Source organism: Vulpes vulpes, chromosome 8 (assembly GCF_048418805.1).
Source record: "Vulpes vulpes isolate BD-2025 chromosome 8, VulVul3, whole genome shotgun sequence".
Lineage (NCBI taxonomy): Eukaryota > Metazoa > Chordata > Mammalia > Carnivora > Canidae > Vulpes > Vulpes vulpes.
This window is the reverse complement of record NC_132787.1, coordinates 58,621,898-58,640,673: the sequence shown is the minus strand read 5'-3', so window position 1 is coordinate 58,640,673 and position 18,776 is coordinate 58,621,898. Positions and strand designations below refer to the sequence as shown.

Sequence of the window (18,776 nt, the reverse complement as noted above, 5' to 3'; positions counted from 1 at the left end):
ACGCGCGCTTTTGAGGGTGCAAGTATGTTGGGGTTCGCGTGGGGTCAATCGCAAGCCGTGTGCTCGCGATGTGCGGAGGAGCGGGCGTGTGTGAGGTCAGCCCGTGCGTGCATGAGTGTGCACGCGCGTGGGTGACTGAGCGTGCGGCGGGTGTGGCGGGGAGGGGGCGGGGGGCGGGGGCGGGGGGACGCCGGCCGGGCCCGCCCTGCGCTGCAGGTGGGCCGGGCCCGCGGCGGGGCGGCCGCGCTCGCTGCTCTTGGCTCGCGGCCGCGCCGGGCTCGCGGGGCTGGGCTCGGGCTGCGGGGCGGCGCCGGGACAGGAAGCGGAAAGCGGCAGCGCAGCGGCGGCGGCGGCGGCGGGGCTCTGCCTCTCAGGGAGCCCAGCGCAGGCCGCGCAGCCGGGGCCGCTGAGAGCCGAGAGCGCGGGCCGCGGAGCCCGCACGGCCGGCGCAGAGGTGAGTCCCGCGAGAGGCCGGGCGCGGGGTGCAGGCCCCCCGCCGCGGAGCCCCCGCGCCCCCGCCCCCGCCCCCGCCTGGGACCCCGGGCCCCCGCCCTCCTCGCCTCGGGCCGGGAGCCCGTCCCCCGCCCCCCGCCCCCCGCGCCGCGCCCCGATCGTGCCTCCGGGAGCCCCCGCCCCCGCGGTCGCTGCTGCGCCCCGCGCCTCGGACTTTCGGACTTCGGGGTGCGTCCCCGGTGCGCGTCCCGTCCCTGCGGGCGGGGCCGGGCGGGGCCGGGCGGTCCTCCGCTCCCCGGGGGCCGGGAGCCGGGCGCGCACCGCGTTCCCGCCCCGCGTTCCCGCCCCGCCGCGGGGCTCGCCGGGTCAGCGCCCGGGTCCGCGCCCGGGTCCGCGCCCGGAGCCGGCCCGTGTTCGCACGTCGCTCCCGAAACAGGCGGCGCCGGAGGCCGGGGGGCGAGTGCGCTGGCGCCGCGGAGAGCGCAACAGGCAGGTACGAGTTTACTTTCAAAAACGCCGGGGTGGAGCCGCCGGCGCGCGGCGAGCCGCTGCCCGAGGGGCCCCGCTGCAGGAGCCCCCCGCGGCCGGCCGGGCCGGGCCCTCCTTTCCTCCTGCAGCCTTTGAACTGCCCCACGCCGCGCGCCCGGGAAGTGTGAAGCTTCATGAGAACTGAGGCGCGGCGCCCGCGGAGGCAGGCGGGGCGGAGCCGTGGCCTGGCGGCCGGACCCGGGCGGCTGAGCCTCGCCGCGGAGAAGCCCCTCGCTCCGCTTCCACGTCTTGGGCCGGGGCCGGGGCCGGGGCCGGGGCCGGGGCCGGGGCGGTGTCGTGAGCCCGTTTAGCTGCTCGGCAGGAGATGTCACGGCGCTTTACTGTGATGGTTGTGTGGCCGCCGCGTGCATTTTGCGAGACCCTCACGCCGTCCCGGCCGCGGTTGGAAATGCCTGCGTGTGTTCTTAGACCTTTATGCCAAAAGCTAGCAAAAGCTGTAAAGAATCTGGCATTCTCGCTTGATACGTTTTATGAATTTTACGGAGTTGCTGGGAAATACTATAGCTGTGTCACCGGTCAACGCTAATTAGCATCCTGCTTCCTGCGGGTGGGCTGCGTGGTGACACGGCGCGAACTGCCCCAGACCGGGGAGAAGTGATTAGTCATTTTATGTAACCACTAATTAGAGTTTTTAGAGTTGAATTAAATCAGTGTGATATCTCTGGGGCTTTGACTTCTGGGAGGAAACTGTTTTATTCTGCAGTTCCGAGAAATAACACTCTTCGCCTACCCGGGAGCGTTGAGCATTCCCAAACCTGGGTGTCTCCCAAGGGAATTAGTGGACCGTTGCTGGTGAAGTGTTGGCTCTTACAGGCCTGGCGGCGCGACTGGGTTGCAACTTCATTTGTAAGTAAAATGGGACAAGAATCTTGACAGTGGCATATTTGTAAGGAGGGCTTGCCGGGCAGTCCATTTTTATATTTTATTTTATTTTATTTTATTTTATTTATTTTATTTTATTTTATTTTATTATTTTATTTATTATTTATTATTTATTTATTATTTATTTATTTATTTATTTATTTATTTATTTATTTATGATAGTCACACATTGAGAGAGAGAGAGAGAGAGGCGGAGACACAGGCAGAGGGAGAAACAGGCTCCATGCATCGGGAGCCGGACGTGGGATTCGATCCCGGGTCTCCAGGATCGCGCCCGGGCCAAAGGCAGGCGCTAAACCGCTGCACCACCCAGGGATCCCCATTTTTATTGTCTTATGTGTTTTGAGCAACAGGACAGAACCATAGAGGATGGTTTCCTCCCCGAGCACCCATTCTGTGTCACCCAGTCTGTTGAAGAATAAACGGATGTTGAGTGAGAAAAGTGTCGTCCCCTCTATGCCCCTGACACACACAAACACACACCCTGTTTGTTACCCCAGACCTCGGCAGCGTTTGTGTCACGTGGGTGCTTATCACGTTGTATTTTAACAGGCAGCGTCTACCTTTGGGCTGAGAACTCCTTGGGAGTTACAGCCATTCGAGATTCTTTTCTCTCAGACTCCCCACAATGCTTGGGACACTGAACCTGTGAGCAGGAGTTGAAATTGCAAAATTCTTTGTGGGTTATGTGTGGTTTGGGACAATTTATGATCGTTGCCTACCCTCCAATGTATAAGTAAACGGTTCTGGTTAATTGCTGTATTGCTATTTTCCATAACTAAGAGTGCAGGTTGTGGAATTAGATTCTCAGAGGTCACGCCACGGCTTCCTCACTTACTGTGACCTTGCTTTGCTTAACTGTAACATGACATGAATATCTGTTGTCCCTTACATGGCTTGTTTTGAGGATTGAGATATTGCATGCAAGTGATTTAAACGGTCCACAACACGCAGTAAGCACACAGTGACCTGTAAGATTATTAGTGCCATGCCTTCTCTCTGTAAAGCGAACTAGCCGTGGTTAGGGGACTGGCTGTGTGTGGGCATGTGATGTGGGCATTGTGCTATGCCGCTTTCCAGAAGGCGGACAAGACAAGTTTAAGGGGACTTGGGGCTGGACCATGTTTCTGTTCGTGGCTTTGGTCTTGCCTGAAGCCTGATGAAAAGGTACATGCTGTTCTCCCCAATCAGGGTCTTTCTGAATCCCATTTAATTGGATGCAGTCATTGGACTTGGCACCATGCGATTTACAGAGGAGGTGGTACTCATAAAATCTATTTTTTGAAGCTTAAAAGTCTAGCAGGGGTTAAGGGGGTGACTTGAAAACAGATCTACATCACGGGACCCCAGACACCTTAACCATTCACAGCTCTTCAGAAATCTATATCCAGCTGCTGGGGCTGTTTCAGAGGTAATTAGGGATTCGAACCAAGAGTAGTTATTCTAGGAAGGTGATTTGAAATCATTGGCAAAACAGGTAAAATGAGGTTGACATTTTGAACACAAGCAGCCCAGAGTCATTCAATTTTAAGGCGTCTGTTGTAATGAAAGAATCATTGGGTTTGTCACAAATGCCACAAGCCCTCTGATCCCCACATCAGTGACCTGGATAATGTTTTATGGTTTATAGGCCACAAGTTCAGCAAAAGTTTTTTCAGAGCTTGCCATACTTTTTCCCACCCTCCTTTTCAACCCCCCAAGTCCTCCAAATAAACTCCATAAAACAGTTTTTGTTTTGTTTTTTTTTCCTTGATCTGTCTGATATTCACTTCCAACCTGGGACTAGTAAAAGGAGGTCCAAGGAACAGAATGGAAATCCCTAAATTAGCTAAAGTTAATGGTATTCATTCTGGGTAGAGTAGCACTGACCCAACAAGATTCGTTAAGTTTAATGCAAGTGCTAAGGAGGTCCTGTGCCATGGGAAGGTATGCTTCGTAACTGAATGAATTTGACTTTACTGATGATAAATAACAACGCCAAATGGTGTGAGGGCTTTCCACATGCTAGGCACTATTCTAAATGACTATGAATTCTCTCATTTGATACCCACCACAAGCCGATAAGTAAAATATAATTATGTTGTTAGGAACACAGGCACAGAAAGGGTAAGTAACTTGATCTGAGGTTACACAGCTGGCACGTACCAGAGCCAGGATTTGAACGATGACAGTTTTCACTTCAGAACTTGTCTTCATTGCTCCTCCTCTGCCAAAGAAGAGCTGACTGAACTAAATTATCTCCATTTACATTTTCCCCTTAAGTGCCATTTGACTGGAAAGGGGGGGACCTTGAGAATAATGTTCACCGCAAAACAATAAAAATAATGATTGATGGGGAAAAAATAATTAATGGAGGAAAACACTTTAGCATTATGTATCTGATAGAAAAGTCACGTGCACAGTGTACGTAAAAACGACTGTGCCAGAAACTTCTTTCCCTTAGAAGTAGACCCACTGCTGAAGGAGTAGAATGACCCTTTAAGTGCAGTGTGTGTGTGTGTGTGTGTGTGTGTGTGTCTGTGTGTCTGTCTCTGTACCTCTGTACCCCCTCCTGAGATAACTTTCTACCCTCCAAACCAGAGTTCCCTTAATTATTTTATAGCTGTAGGCAGAGCTGTTGATGTTTTTATAATTTCCTTTTCGTCAAGGTTAACTTAATGTTTACCACTGTCATTACCATAACATATTATTTCCCTCATATGAGCTTCTGAACACTGTGTTTTTCTTTTAAGTAGTAGGCAGGTATGTTTTATGTGGGTGAACTTAACTTGAGGGAAAGATTCTCTTTGAGGCCACCCATCTTCAGTTTTTAATAAAGTGTGGCAAAGGGGGTTCTCGCTGACCTTTTTGCCTGGGAATCCCAGAATTTCAGATGATGCCATGCAGGCAAAAGTGCACCTGTCTCAACACTGCCCTCTTGGCCTTTGGGGGATGTGAATTGACTAGCCTCGACCCTGGCCTGGCCTGTGGCCCCAGCTTCTCTCCAGGCAGTGCCTGTAGCTGGTACTGTGGCCCTTGCTCCTACTATAGCAGGCGACTGCTGCTGACTGTTACTTAGCCTGTCTGGACCATAAACCCTGCTGCCGAGTGAAAGGGTTTTGTGAGCACATTGCTGGTGGTTCTGACATCACTGCTAACCTGATCTCTGCGTTGTCCTCTCCAACAGAGAATGTAAAATAGGCAGCCTCCACCATTCCTTCTACAATGGGTCTGTGGCCTCCACGACCTGAGGTCTGCCCCAGAAAACCTTGCTCGGCACATATTTACTGAGTGCCTGTTGCATTCTAGGAGCTGGACAAATCATACGGAACGTGGTCCCTGCCCTCATGGAGCTCACAGTCTCTTCCGGAGCCAGATGTGAAGTAATCACGCCAAGGTGTCATCGGAAATTGTGATACAAAGGGAAAGGATGGAGTGCTGTGAAGGGGCCTCATGTAGACAAGAGGATCTGGAAAGAAGCAGGATTTAGTAGAGAGGGATGAGTAGGAGTGGAGCAAAATGGGGTATGGGGAGAGTATAGCAGTTGTACTGGGCTCTGCCAAGACTGAGGCTGCAGAGAGCCTGGTGCTTTGATGGGCCTGGCGCTGAAGAAAGAGGGTGCAGCTGGCGAGGTGGGCAGGGCCCCACTGACCAATTGGAAGATGCTGTGTTGTACTCCCACTGGAGTGGGAGACCATGCAAGGGTTTTAAGCAGAGAAGTGACATCCACTTTGTGATATGAAAGATCACTCTGGCAGCTGCCCATGCCCTGTACCATGGGGGTCATCGCTGGGGTCAGGATGATAGAGGGACAGGATCCAGATTCCAGGATCCATATTTACACCTTTCTGTGACTGTGTGGCAGCCAATCTGTTTATTACCCTGGGGACCTGATTCCTTTTCATTACTTTACTGCTGTCTTCCTGATAAGGCATCCTTCTGACCTTATTTGAGTTCTGCTAATTTCTTGTGCATACAAGCGAACTATCTTATAAACATCATTGCGGTGATAAGCTTCATGATGGGTGTTTGTGTTAACTGTATGCAAGCTCTTTCATTGGCCCTGAAAATAAGTCCGCTCTGGATTTTCTTAGTTTGCCTCCTGTTGCTCATGCTTAATCCTTACCGAGATCTGGGACAGGATTCGATAGCTGTGATAGAAACAGCATGACTTCAGGAAAGGAGCCCGTACTCAGCGGAGACTGGATTCCATGGTTGGGGGGGCAGCGAGCTGCAGACTTAGTAGTAGGTTAGCCCTCTGTGTATGGAGCCTGGAGGAGGTGGGTGGTTGAGCATTGGGGGAATGAGAGGAGGCTCCTGAGGGCAGGTGGCACTTAATGACAGTGGGATGCATGGGAATCACAGGAGAGAGTGTTGGAGGTGGCACTTAATGATAGTGGGATGCATGCGAATCACAGGAGAGAGAGTGTTGGAGGTGCCACTTAATGACAGTGGGATGCATGCGAATCACAGGAGAGAGAGTGTTGGAAGTGGCACAGGCCTGGGTAGACGGGATTGGTGGGATGACTGGATCCCCCTCGCCAAGGATGTTGGAAAGACTAGTCCAGGACTCCAGGGGGCACTTGTGGGGGTGCTCCAAAAAGAGCAGGGGCAGCCGAGTAGGAGAGGTGCCCTGAGCGGGATTGATTTTTTCAGTGTTTGTCAAGTATCTGTTATCCCCAGAATATCCTGCAATAGGTACACCGTGGCTCCCATCTCCGGGGAGCTTATGCTAGATGCTTCTCCGTCTCCACAGACGGAGAAGAAGAACGGGCGAGTTTTGAGCCTTAAAGGATAACTTGATGGGGGCAAGGGAAAGAGTGTTGGAGAAATAGTAGCCCCAACGCCGTCGTGTCAGAGGATGACCGGTAGTGGAAAGTTCTGGGAGGACAGGCCACTTGCTGTGCACATGTGCTGTTGTTGTTGCTGTGCCAGCATTGCTTAGCATGGCCTCCTGTGCCTGCTTGCTGAATGCGGAGTAAGATGAATGCAAAAATGGGATCAGAAGGTCTCTGGAAAGGAGGACTAGGATGTGACCTCTGCATTTGGCCCACTTAGAGCTGCTTCAGTAGAGTGTGGAGGGAGGAGGATGGGGGGACAGTTCAGGGGGAGGGAGTGGCAGTGCATACAGATCACCCCTCTGAGGAATACAGGTAGGACTTGTGGGAGAACCTGTATGTGGGTGCTGGTAGAGTTAGGTGAAGCCTTTCCCTAGAAGGCACTTGGGAACCCATGATTTCCTTTAAGGGACGTGCCTGGAGTTGTCTTAATGGATGGCCAGAGATTTTAATGGGGACTTAGAATGATGTCCTTTCGCAGAGGGGGGAAGGAAGGGGAGCCTGGGTTACCATGCGCCTTCCGTAGGGAGCCTGGTTTATTGCTCTCACCAACAGAGGAAGAGCTCATGTTAAATGGCCTTTTTTTATGGGGGGGCGGGGCAACAGTTGCTCAGCCATGTCACAGCCAGCCCAGGTCTGCAAGGGCCTGGGTCATCTGCCTCTGAGACACCCCAGCAGCATTTAGCCAAAATTAGCTGGAAGTGGGGATGGGAACGGGGAGATTGGAAGAGCTGGGGCCAAGGGCCATCATGGGAAGAAGCTCATTCTGGACAGGCCCAGGGACCCTAGCTCACCTCCTGAGCCAGGTGTCCACTAGGTACAAAGCAGATGCAGAAGCCACCAAGTCCAGAGCCGAAAGGAAGTGAGAATCGAAGGCACTGGAGCTGGAAGCTCACTGAAATTACTGGCTGAAAACGGTGGGAGGCGGAGTCAGGAGTAAAAAAGAAGATGTGGTTTATGTATACAATGGAATATTACTCAGCCATTAGAAACGACAAATACCCACCATTTGCTTCAACGTGGATGGAACTGGAGGGTATTATGCTGAGTGCAGTAAGTCAATCGGAGAAGGACAAACAGTGTAAACAGTGTATGTCCTCATTCATTTGGGGAATATAAATAATAGTGAAAGGGAATATAAAGGAAGGGAGAAGAAATGTGTGGGAAGTATCAGGAAGGGAGACAGAACATAAAGACTCCTAACTCTGGGAAACGAACTAGGGGTGGTGGAAGGGGAGGAGGGCGGGGGGTGGGGGTGAATGGGTGACGGGCACTGAGGGGGGACACTTGAAGGGATGAGCACTGGGTGTTATTCTGTATGTTGGTAAATTGAACACCAATAAAAATTAATTAAAAAAATAAATAAAAATAAAAATTGAATGGTACATTAAAAAAATAAATGTTTCTAAAGGAAAAAAAAAAAGAGGATGAGTGTGCTCTTGAAGTTTTCTAGGAAAGTGGAGGTGGTTCAAGAGCAAAACGCACATTCCAAAAAAAAAAAGCCACTATGTTTGTTATGTTTGTTTTTACACTCAGCCCCCAGACTAGGGTCCTTATTTGCATTTTACGGGTGAGAAACTGCCTTGCTCCAGCGCACAGCTGTAGTTAGCCACCTGGGGGGCTGAGACACCCGCCCAGTGCTGTCTGACTGTAGGCGGGCAGCAGGTGGAAAGGCGAGTGGGGCCAGCTCTGCCCTGCTCCTGTCCATGCTCTGCTCTTGCAGAGAAAGACAAGGAGGGACATCAGCTTTCAGGACCTGAACAGGGAGGTGCTGGGAGCCACAACTCTCCTTTCGATGCAGTAGGAACCCCCTTGCTACTCACAGCCTCCCTGTTCCTCACGGTTTACAGTGCGAGGTCTAGTAATGTGACTGAGGTTACATGACCAAGAAGTGGGTAAAGCCTGGGATTGGAACCCAGCCCCAGACCCTGTGTGTGTTAGTGTTCTCAGATCAGCCCTGTGATTTATCCCAGTTTGACAGGTGAGGAGTCTGAGCCTGAGAAAAGCAAGGGGCTTCTCCTGGGTTGTATCAGAGGGTGAAGAGTGCTGGGCTAGAACCCACTGCTCGCCTGGGGCTCTTGATGGCAGAGGAGAAATGAAACAATGAGCCAGAACACCCAGGACAAGGGAGGCTGGGCCCAGAGGTCACAGTGCCTGCAAGCAAACACACCTCATTTCCATACTTCCACACAGAACGAATGCTAAGGGCAAAGGCATCTTAAGCTATCTTTGAGCCTGGAAGGTATGCTGGTATGTGGAAGTGACCCAGAGGTTGGCTTCCGGCCTGCAGGTGGGTGCAGGGGTCAGGGAGCTTTGGTCCCCTCCCAGTAGGGGTAGGGCTGTGGCATTTGCAGCTCCTTTGTTCTGTCTTCACACTTATGTCACTGGCTCTAGTTTGCAGTTTCAACACTGCAAGGAGGAGCCCTGATGGGCGGAGACCAGCTCTGGAGGTGCAGGATAAAGGGAGAGACAAACGTGGTTCTGGGGCCTCTAGGAGTAAAGGTTGTGGCATGTGGGGCTCAGGAATGTACTTGGAAATGTTTCCAATTTATTTTTATTGCAAAGCAATATCTAATGAAAATGTGGGGAAAGACCCAGGAGCCCACAACTAATAAATCACCTGCTCACTTTCCTTTTCCGATGTCCCTTCTTAATCACTGTGTTTACAGAAGCCTTTTATAAGACTGTAACTGTAAAGCAGATTCAGGATGTATCTACAGTCCTGCAGTTTGCTTTTTAAATTTATCATTATGTTGTAAAACTTTCCATCCTTCCTGATTATTTTAAACAGCTATCTGATATTTCTTTGGGTGGAGGAATCCTGATTTCCTTACCTCGTCCCTCCCCAACCCCGCCCTGCTTTGGGGGCATTTAGATTATTTTGGGCTTTCTCCTGTTGTAAACAATGCCATAATAGTTTTTCTTTCTTTCTTTTTTTTTTTTTCCAAAAAGAATCAGTTCTCAAAGATAAATTCTCATGAGTTTGGATTCCTGCTTTAAAGAGATAGAGAACTTTTTTTTTTTTTATTGTCTTTTGGAAACTATGAACAAAAGCCCTTAAAAGCTACTTCCCTGGGTATTGTTCTGGTCACCAGCAAACTGGCAGTGGGGGCTGGGCACTGTCTAGGCTGTCGGATGGGAAGCCACTTCCTCCAGCCTGAACCCACACAGGGAGGCTGCGTCCAGGAAATGGCCAAGGGCCAGGTCTCTCCCTCTGCTGCTGTGCCTGCCACTGTCATAGAGGTTTGGCCTGCCAGCACCTGCCTATCTCCCTCCTGGACACTTGGGGAAGCATTTAGCATTCAGACTCTTCCTCTTTGCTCATGTGTTCTGGAACAGGCCCCAGAGAGGAGGTAGCTGCCATCATTTATCTTCTGGAATCTTTAGGTTACCTTTGAAAGTTAATATCTTTTTTTTTCTCCCTGTTTTTCCTAGAATTTGTTCCCTTTGAAGAGTGGCTCCTGGATATCTAGGCCCTTTGGGGCTTTAGGAGCCTAGTAGGTGAAATTCTCTGCCTCTGAGGAGAAACACTGCCCGCTCCTTCCTCAAGAGCAAGCTCCCCATTGCTATGGATACCGAATCCACATATTCTGGATATTCTTACTATTCAAGTCATTCGAAGAAATCTCACAGACAAGGGTATGTAAGCTCTTGATTGTTACACCTTTATTTCCATTTGGGGAAACTTGCAGGTTGGTCCCGCTTTCTAGGCTCACTTTTCTTTTCTTTAAATATTTTATTTATTAGAGAGATGGAGAGAGAGCAGAGCACACGAGTGGCCTGAGCCACCCAGGGGCCCCCAGACTCACTTTTCAAGAAGTGAAGCTGGGTTTCGGGGCTGTTGATATTGGAGGTTCAGTCCACCCATGGATGAAAAGCTGGGCTCTCAGAGCATTTAGCTTGCTTTGGGAGTAACCATACCACCAATTTACATTTTATAGCTGTCATTATGGTTGATGACCTAAATGTCTGACAGTTGATTTTACTTTATTTTGTTTTTTTTTTTTTGTTTTTTGACAATTGGTTTTAAATTAGAGTTTCTTCCTGCAGTGGAAATGTTTTCCATTTTTAAGGACTTCTCAGAGATGACGCTTCTCCCAAAGCTTTACCAAAAATGTAAATGAAAGTTAAAAAAAAAAAAAAAGGTGTTGATTTGTTGCTTTTCACCTAAAGTTGCTGATTCATTGTCTGTTAGACATTTGCTGTGATGTTTATACACTAGGTGGTAGGATGGGTCTTGTGCCATGTTGCTCTCTGGCTAGTTTTCCCAGGGAACAAGCCTAGGTAATGGAAGATTGCCATTGGGACGCCTGGGTGGCTCAGTCGGTTAAGCATCTGCCTTTGACTCAGGTCATGATCCCAGGGTGCCTGGATCGAGCCCCACCTCAGGCTCCCTGCTCAGCTGGGTGCCTGCTTCTCCCTTTGCTAGTGCTTGCTCTCTCTCTGTCAAATAAATAAATAAAGTCTTTAAGAAAAGAAAACAAAAACCACCATCTGGGGTGATGGGGACCAAACTCTCCTCCTCGTCTGTGCAAAATGCACAGGTCTGCCCTGGCACTTGTAGAGTCTGCTGTTTATAGACCTGCAGAATGTTTGGTAAGTCAAGGAACAAGGGAATGAATGAGTGAATGAATGAATGAATGAATGAATAATGGAGAGGTGGTTAAGAAGACAGTTGGTGAAGTTGTAGTGCTGCCTCTTGCTTAGACTCGTCATCTGTAAAGTGGGTATGGCCATCTCACAGGGCTGTTGAGAGGATTCAGTAAGACTGTGCATATAAAGTGTTTAACCTAGCCCACAGTGGGAGGTCACTAATCAGTGACTGTGTTAATGCTATTAACAGTCTTGGCATTTCAGCACCACATTCAAAGGTCCCAACTGGCTGGAGCCCAAAGGTCCAGCTGTGTTGGCAATGCTGCGAGGGCTGGGAGGGCCGGGAGCGCCGGTTGTAGTGGTGTTTTCCTGACCAAGCAGTTGCTCACACAAGCAGCCGAATGCAGAGTGGCGTTTTGTTTTGTAATAGGGCAATAAAATGTGTTTATCTAATTGACTTATGTATTTGCGAGCCCGTATGGATGTACACAGGCTGCAAAAGGTGTAGAAGGATGTTCTCTGAGCTGCCAGCAGTGGTCACCCATGGGACAGGGGCTGGACACAAGGCAGTGACTGATGGGAATTTTGTTTTTGCTTTATCTTTCTGTACCTGTTCAGTCTTCTTCAAGGGTGTGTTTTGTAATTAAAAATATGAATGAGATAAAAGCGTATGAAACAGAAACTTCTAAAGATTGTTTAATGGTCTGAGAAATCATGTTTACAAGGGCATGTTCTAAAAAAACAAGACTCAAAACTCTGTACATTATAATCATTCTATATTCTTATAAGAAGATGAATGGTAATGTTATTGGCTGCACCTGTCTTGTCTCTGAGTATAGAATTATTAAGATTATGGGTGAGTTTGGTTTTTTTTTAAACCTCAATTATTTTCTGAATTTTCACATATTGGTCTTAAAATCCTAAAAATGAGGGCAGCCCGGGTGGCTCAGTGGTTTAGCACCACCGTCGGCCCAGGGTGTGATGCCGGGGTCCCAGGGTCAAGTCCCACATCGGGCTCCCCGCAGGTAGCCTGCTTCTCCCTCTGCCTGTGTCTCTGACTCTCTCTCTCTGTGTCTCTCATGAATAAATAAATAAAATCTTTTAAAAAAATAAGTAAATACATAAAACACCAGAAACAGCCATTTGGAAACACGACATCTTTGCATCTTCCTGCAGACGGTCGGTCATTCCTTTGTTGGTGTGCCAAGCTTCTCTTTTCTACACGGCAGTGACAGGCATAGGAATTTGGGGTGCTGCTGGTGCTTGGGGATGGATTGGGGATGACACATTATAGTATTCTGAGTAGGAACCATCTCTGGCCTCCTCTGCCTATACATGTGCGTCCCAACTGTCATACGTAGGGGCCCCAGGCTGTCCTTTGCTCTTTTCTGAGGCCTCTTGGGGCCCCCAGAAATTGAGACAGCAGTGCCCTTGTGGTGACTTTACGATCGAAACAGCATGCGGAACTGTTAATACTTTCTAGGGCCCATGTGGAAAGTACTTGGCAAATGATAGTACAAGCTGAGCCTTTTAGTAAAGTACTCAGGGGGTGTTACTGAAAGCCTATTCAGAAAAGCTTTGTGTGGAAGGGATGGCCATTCAAGATTCCATGGGTTCTTGATGAAAAAACAACCCCCACATGCAGTGAATTCTCTGAGGGCCCTGTAGGGCATAGCGGCCAACTATGGGGCAGAGCTTATAGCCTGTAGATGGTGTGTGCCAGGGAGTGTTTCGGCAGGGCATAAAGAATATTGTACAGTGGGACTCCTGGGGGACTCAGTGGTTGAATATCTGCCTTGGGCTCAGGGCGTGATCCTGGAGTCCTGGGATCGAGTCCCACATCGGGCTCCCTGTGGGGAGCCTGCCTCTCCATCTGCCTGTGTCTCTGCCTCTCTCTGTGTCTCTCATAAGTAGATATATAAAATCCTAAAAAAAAAAAAAAAATATTGCGCAGTAAGGATACCCCTCATCAGTGTGTATGCAGGCCCTTGACCCAGCCAAGGGTCTGGTACCCCCAGGAGGCTCCCTGTGCAGCTTCTCTGCTCAGCGATTTGAATGGAAAAAGTGGGAAAGAAGAGGGCTTTTTGGTAACTTTTGCAGGCCTCTAACTCAGAGAGGAATAATGAAATGCATCAAACTTGATACGCCCAGTGACACCGAGATCATCTTTGAGGGACTGGCTGGTTTCCAAACATGATAAGTGACTCTTTTTTGACAAAGAAGTCAGTGGCCTGGTTTTGTGATGTCTGCTCTCTCCAGAGGGTGTCCAGTTAGTTCACTTGCTGGGAAAATGGTGCAGACTTCAGCGATCTTGCCTCATCTGGGGAGTCTGGAGCAGTGGTTCCCCAAGTCCCGTACAGCAGTGGGCAGTGATGCTGATAAACACTTGGTGGGCACTGGAGAGGCCCTTCAGTCTCTGTCCCCCCAGGGGTGGTGCCTCCCTCCAGCAGGCAGTAGAGTGGCTGTGCGGAGAGGCAGTGTTATTTGCCTGACGTTCCGAGGCTAGGAGATAGGTTTCAGGCCTGACTTGTTGGGCCTTTGGAAGCCCAAGCTTTCCCCTCTGGGCTGTGCTAGATGGGGAGCAGCAGGAGGAACCGATAAGGGGAAGGTGGGGGCAATTCGTGTGACTAATGTGCTGAAATGCACTGTTGAAAAGAGGGCGGCCAGAATGCAGAGGGAATTGGTGCTTTTGTTCCCAGGCGGCCTCAGAGTCAGTTTGTGGAGTGCCCAGCCCTCCCACCTGAGCGGGTGCCCAGCCTGCGGAAGCAGCCAGCCAGCCCCACTATCAGCAGGGAAGGGACAGGTAGTGGGTGGTGGTAGAGGAGGAAAGGGAAGAGTGACTGGTGGGGCCGGCTTTCCCCAAATAGAAATAGACAAACAACAGAAACCTAGCGAAATAGTCTTCCCAGGAAATGCCTACTGTAGTGGGAAGGGAACAGGGGTGGATGGGGGTTCTGGCTGCAGCGAGGGGGTTTTACAGCAGCCCCCAGACGCCCAGCGGGGGAGTTGCCTAAATAGATGCGTTGACACACACACACACACACACGTGCAGGTACAGACACATGCCTGGGCCTCCTGCGTGCTGTTGCTTGCTCTTCCCACCCTCTCGCCTGCATACACACAAGCACAGATACACTCTGGTCTGTAACCTTACAGGTAGATGTTGCATAGACACAGTCTCCGAGGTAAAGAGATCCATTTAATGCTATTTTAATAAAGAAGCCACTCTGTACCTCAATATTGTACAGCTGAGCATCACACTCACCTCTCGGCTCCCATTATTGACCCCCTGCTGTATGCTGTATACAGGCATTTCACAAACCGCCAGACTTCGAAGTACTCACTCCCCCAACCTTCTCTCTAGGAGCATTTGGGTGGAAGAACCTTGGGGACAGTTTCCTAGACCACCTGCATCCTGATCACCTGGGGTGCTGATGAGAAATGCAGATTCCTGTCCTCTCCCCTACAGAACTCCCTAGGCGTGGGGCCAGCGAATCTGCACCTAAATCCCTGCCCCAGTTGGTGGCTCTGCACACTGGGGTGTGAAAAGCGCTGGTTTTGGTGGTTTCAGGTTTCTGGCTTAGGGGGATGATAAAACCTTCCTGGGGTTATCAGATCCTAGGCTCCTATCTGGTTTACCAGATGTCACCAAGGGAATGGTTCAGGCAGTCACTTCTCCTTTGGATGTCGTTGGGCCCTTTATGAGCCAGGCGAGATGGGCCAGAGGTCAGAGGGATGGCTGGCCCTAGAGAAGCTGTTTCCAGCCCTGGGTGTGTCCCTCTCCTGCTCTCTGCCTCGGCTGTGTTCAGGCTCCAGCACTTGGCATTCACTGAAAGAATTTTGACTTCCAGTGGAATTTGTGCTGTCACAGGATTTGACCCATGGGACTGGTAAATAGATAGTCGGGTTAGGGGAGCATGTGACTTGGCTGATTACAGAAAGTCGATAGCTCGGGGAGCAGGTGGGGATGATGGAAACATAAGCTAGAAGAGGAACCTCCTGGATCTGGCTGGTGCAGGCCCTGGAGAGCAGGGTTCTAGACTTCATCCACACAGGTCATCCGGAAGACTGCCCAGGCACATGGGAAGGCTCTCCCCAGTTGTTTATTGTTTCTCCCACTGGGGCCTTGTGAAGTGATTATCTTTGGCAGCCCAGAGCCTTGGGCCTGTGGCCTTATGCTATTCACGTGCACAGTAGTTTGTGACTGCCAGCAGTCGCACCACAGGCGCATTCCAGAGCGCCAGTAGTTCAAGTAGAGGGTGTCAGGGCGAGCATCAGGAACAGTCATGCTAGATCTTCCGGTTGCTCTTCAGATCAGCGCTGCACAGTGGGTGTGAATCGAGGTGGTGGGAGCAGAATCGGGTTCACATCTTGCTTTGCCTCTTACTACTATTTTGGGAGGTCCATTAACCTCCATAAGCCTCAATTTCTTCATCTCTAAAATGGAGACAAGACTACCATCCTCATATAGTGATTGTTAGGATCGGATGGAATTAATACAATAAAGCACCTAGTAGAGTGCTCTCCAAAGTGAGGGTGGGGGGTGGAATGACTGGCATCTATAGATACATCTCTAGGTGAACAGATTCTCTGCTGTCCCCCTCGTTAACCTGGTTAAACTAAAACACCCAAGTTGACCAGGACACATGTGTTTCTGGACTCTATTTAGCAATAGATCGGGATGATAGGTTATGCTCTAGAAATTCGAGATGCTCCTCACTGAGAGTGTCTGGGCCCCAGGATGCTTCCCTGCTCTTTGAAGGAACTAACCAGTGCTTATCCTAGGGAGGTGCCAATAAGGTAGGTGTTGGCCCGCAGGAAGTCTGTGTGTGATTTTGTTGGCTAAGTAGCAGGCTAACAGGGGACACGCCGTGGAGAGGAAGGAGCTGGGTCGTGTGTTAACAGTTGCTTCTACATCTCCCCTGAGGCCCCCGTACCGAGCTCTGCACACATTATCTCTTATCATTGTCCCTGTTTCACAGAGAGGAAACTGAGGCTTTCAGAAGTTGAATAACTTGCACAAGGTCACACATCTAAGGGGTAGAACTGAGATCTGACTCTTGTCCCCAAAATCTGTGCACAGTGCTCTGTCCTGCTCTGGGTTGGGGGAGGACACCTTGGGAATGACAGCAGGTGTTTGAAGGGAGGACTAATCTCAAGGTGGCCCATAAAACAGGGAGTTGAGGGAACTTATTCTTGGTCACCAATGGGCAGGCTCCTTCTGTGGGGGCTCCTCTGTCGAGTGTTCTCAGGTAGGGGGGCAGGAGTGCCAGTGTCCATAGGTGCTTAATGGCCAGGTTGTAACTTCTGAGTTTTGCACAGTGATTGATTCCTTTGGTAATTTCAAGATTGACCCATGGCAGGGTGCTCTGGCGGTTACCCTGGACCACTACCCAGGAGGTCCATCTGGGGTAAAATGAGGCAGCAGCCTGTTCTCCTCAGGAAGCCTAAAAATACACACACATGCACACACACAAACACGCCCCTTGGTTTCGTTTGTCCTGGCTTTTATTGTTCCTCTGGGTTGCCTTTGAGTTCAGCCAGAACCTAGGGGAGTGACTTTTAGTCTGATTTTGTAAGAATGAGAAGTAAAGGCTTCTTAGTACTGGTTTAGAATTTCCTTTCTTCTCAACTTGTCCAAAGGTGTAGGGTGACAGTGTGTCCCAGATTTTTGTGGACAGACCAACGTGTAAAATATCTTGCCATGTTGTCCTCACAGGAAAGTCCGAGAAAATAGATTTAGGCAGGTTATAACCAAATCAAGTCAGTAATTTCACAGTAAAATGTGCTTCAGCTCCAGAAATTCTGAAATTTACAATTAAAGGCTTTGAGAAAATATTTTCAATTCCATTGTTGAGGGAGGAGTGACAGCCTTTATTTAGGGTCTTGGAATGGCAGAAAGATAATACTAAGTAGGGAGTAAAAATTAGGTTACTCCTTGCAAGGGGGGAGGCTTGGGTGGGTATTGGCATGGCGTGTGTGTTTGTGTGTGTGTGTGTGTGTTGAATTTTTACTAAGCTCAAAATGAAATTTATAATATATTTCAGTGGGGGGTGATTCACATGGTATAAATGTGCTGGCTGATGACCTTTTTTCCCCCCCTCCCAGGGAGAGAAATAGAGAGAGACACAAATCACCCCGGAATAAAGATGGCAGAGGGTCAGAAAAATCTGTCACCATTCAAGCTCCTACCGGAGAGCCCCTGTTGGCAAATGATTCTACTCGGGCAGAGGAAGTTCAGGTAAGGATCAAAGGCAGTCTGTAAGCTCACTGCTCCTTGATGGAGACTCCTTTCAGCAAATGTTTTCCTAAGTCTTGTTGCAGTAGATTCTCTTGGGTTTTTATCTTTATTTTTCTAGCATGGTAATGAGTTTATCTATGTCTCGTGGTTTCTTGTCGGTCTAAGGACAGCCTGTCCTGCCATTGGCTACCTTGGGGATTCTTCTGGAGTGTGATTGGTTGGCCTGCTTTGAATGGTGTTGAAAAGAAGCCAGCCAGCCTGATGACTGGGCAGAGAAAGGGAAAGTTACAGGCTGTAATCTCCGGAGACATGGTCCAAAGTGGAACAGTGCATGAGGGAAGGAAGGAAATGCTGTCCAGAAACCTTGAGTACAGTGGGGAACAAGAGGTTAAGGGAGCCCAGACCGACCACCATGAAGTACATGAAATAAATTGGGGGGTTGTACACTCAGATGCTTGACAGGAAAACTGGATGAGTGAAGTAGGCCTTGGGTCACAGAGAAGGGGCAAAAAAACATATCAGGCAAGCTCAGGGGTGAGCTGTAACCTGTGTGGCACTTCCGTTGTCGGGGTCGTGGTGCAGAGCGATGGGGTCTGTGGCAAACTGGAGAATGCATCTCTGTCAGCAGAACTGCAGCTCCCCAGCTCCAGACACTTATTACTGCTCAGGAATGCAGGAATTCAGTGTTCCTGGTCTAGTGGTATTTAAGAAAAGCTGAAAATTAGCATTTTTATGTGAAATCACCCAATATTCAAATATTGGCAACCTGTGAACTTTTAAGACACTGTATGAGTTCTCTTCGCTGGGTCTTAACTATCTGGCAGCCCACCTGACTTAAATAAACATCTGAAGCATACTCAGAAACATGTTTGCACACCCTCCACAGTTCTTGAAATATATGTGTGGCCGGCCTTGGCCCCAAATAAACCAATGTCTGCTCACGCCTGCAGGTATGTACATATATGCATTTATAAGCAGATGGGTGGCCTGAAATTGGAATTCCTCAGAGCACATGAGGTGCTGTGGGATGAATGTAGAGTTTGTTGCTGGTACTTACCATCACCCCACCTGCCATGGCTCTGGAAGGACCAGAGGGACGGTTAGATGGTTGGGACTAATCCTAAGATTAGACTACCTTATAGGGGGGTCGCTTTCCTTCTAGATGCAGATTCGGAGGTGCAGGTGGCCCACTGTGAAGGCATTTCTTCTTTGCAGCTTCTCTACATCTTGGAGCTCACTGA

General features: G+C 49.7%; 1 protein-coding gene across 4 annotated transcripts in view; it reads left to right on the top strand.

Moving 5' to 3' along the window:
- The first annotated feature begins 317 nt into the window (after window positions 1-317).
- Window positions 318-18,776, top strand: part of VANGL1 (VANGL planar cell polarity protein 1) — a 47,710-nt gene continuing 29,251 nt past the window's right edge. The window contains exons 1-4 of one of the 4 annotated variants that reach the window (XM_072766807.1): window positions 327-454; window positions 1,706-1,848; window positions 10,137-10,340; window positions 17,403-17,535. In XM_072766807.1, coding sequence (XP_072622908.1) covers window positions 10,270-10,340; window positions 17,403-17,535 — 204 coding nt within the window. In that variant the 5' untranslated portion in view covers window positions 327-454; window positions 1,706-1,848; window positions 10,137-10,269. Of the gene's footprint in view, window positions 455-815; window positions 947-1,705; window positions 1,849-5,172; window positions 5,261-10,136; window positions 10,341-17,402; window positions 17,536-18,776 lie in introns of those variants that run through there. The other 3 variants (XM_072766808.1, XM_072766806.1, XM_072766809.1) reach the window with 3 other exon arrangements.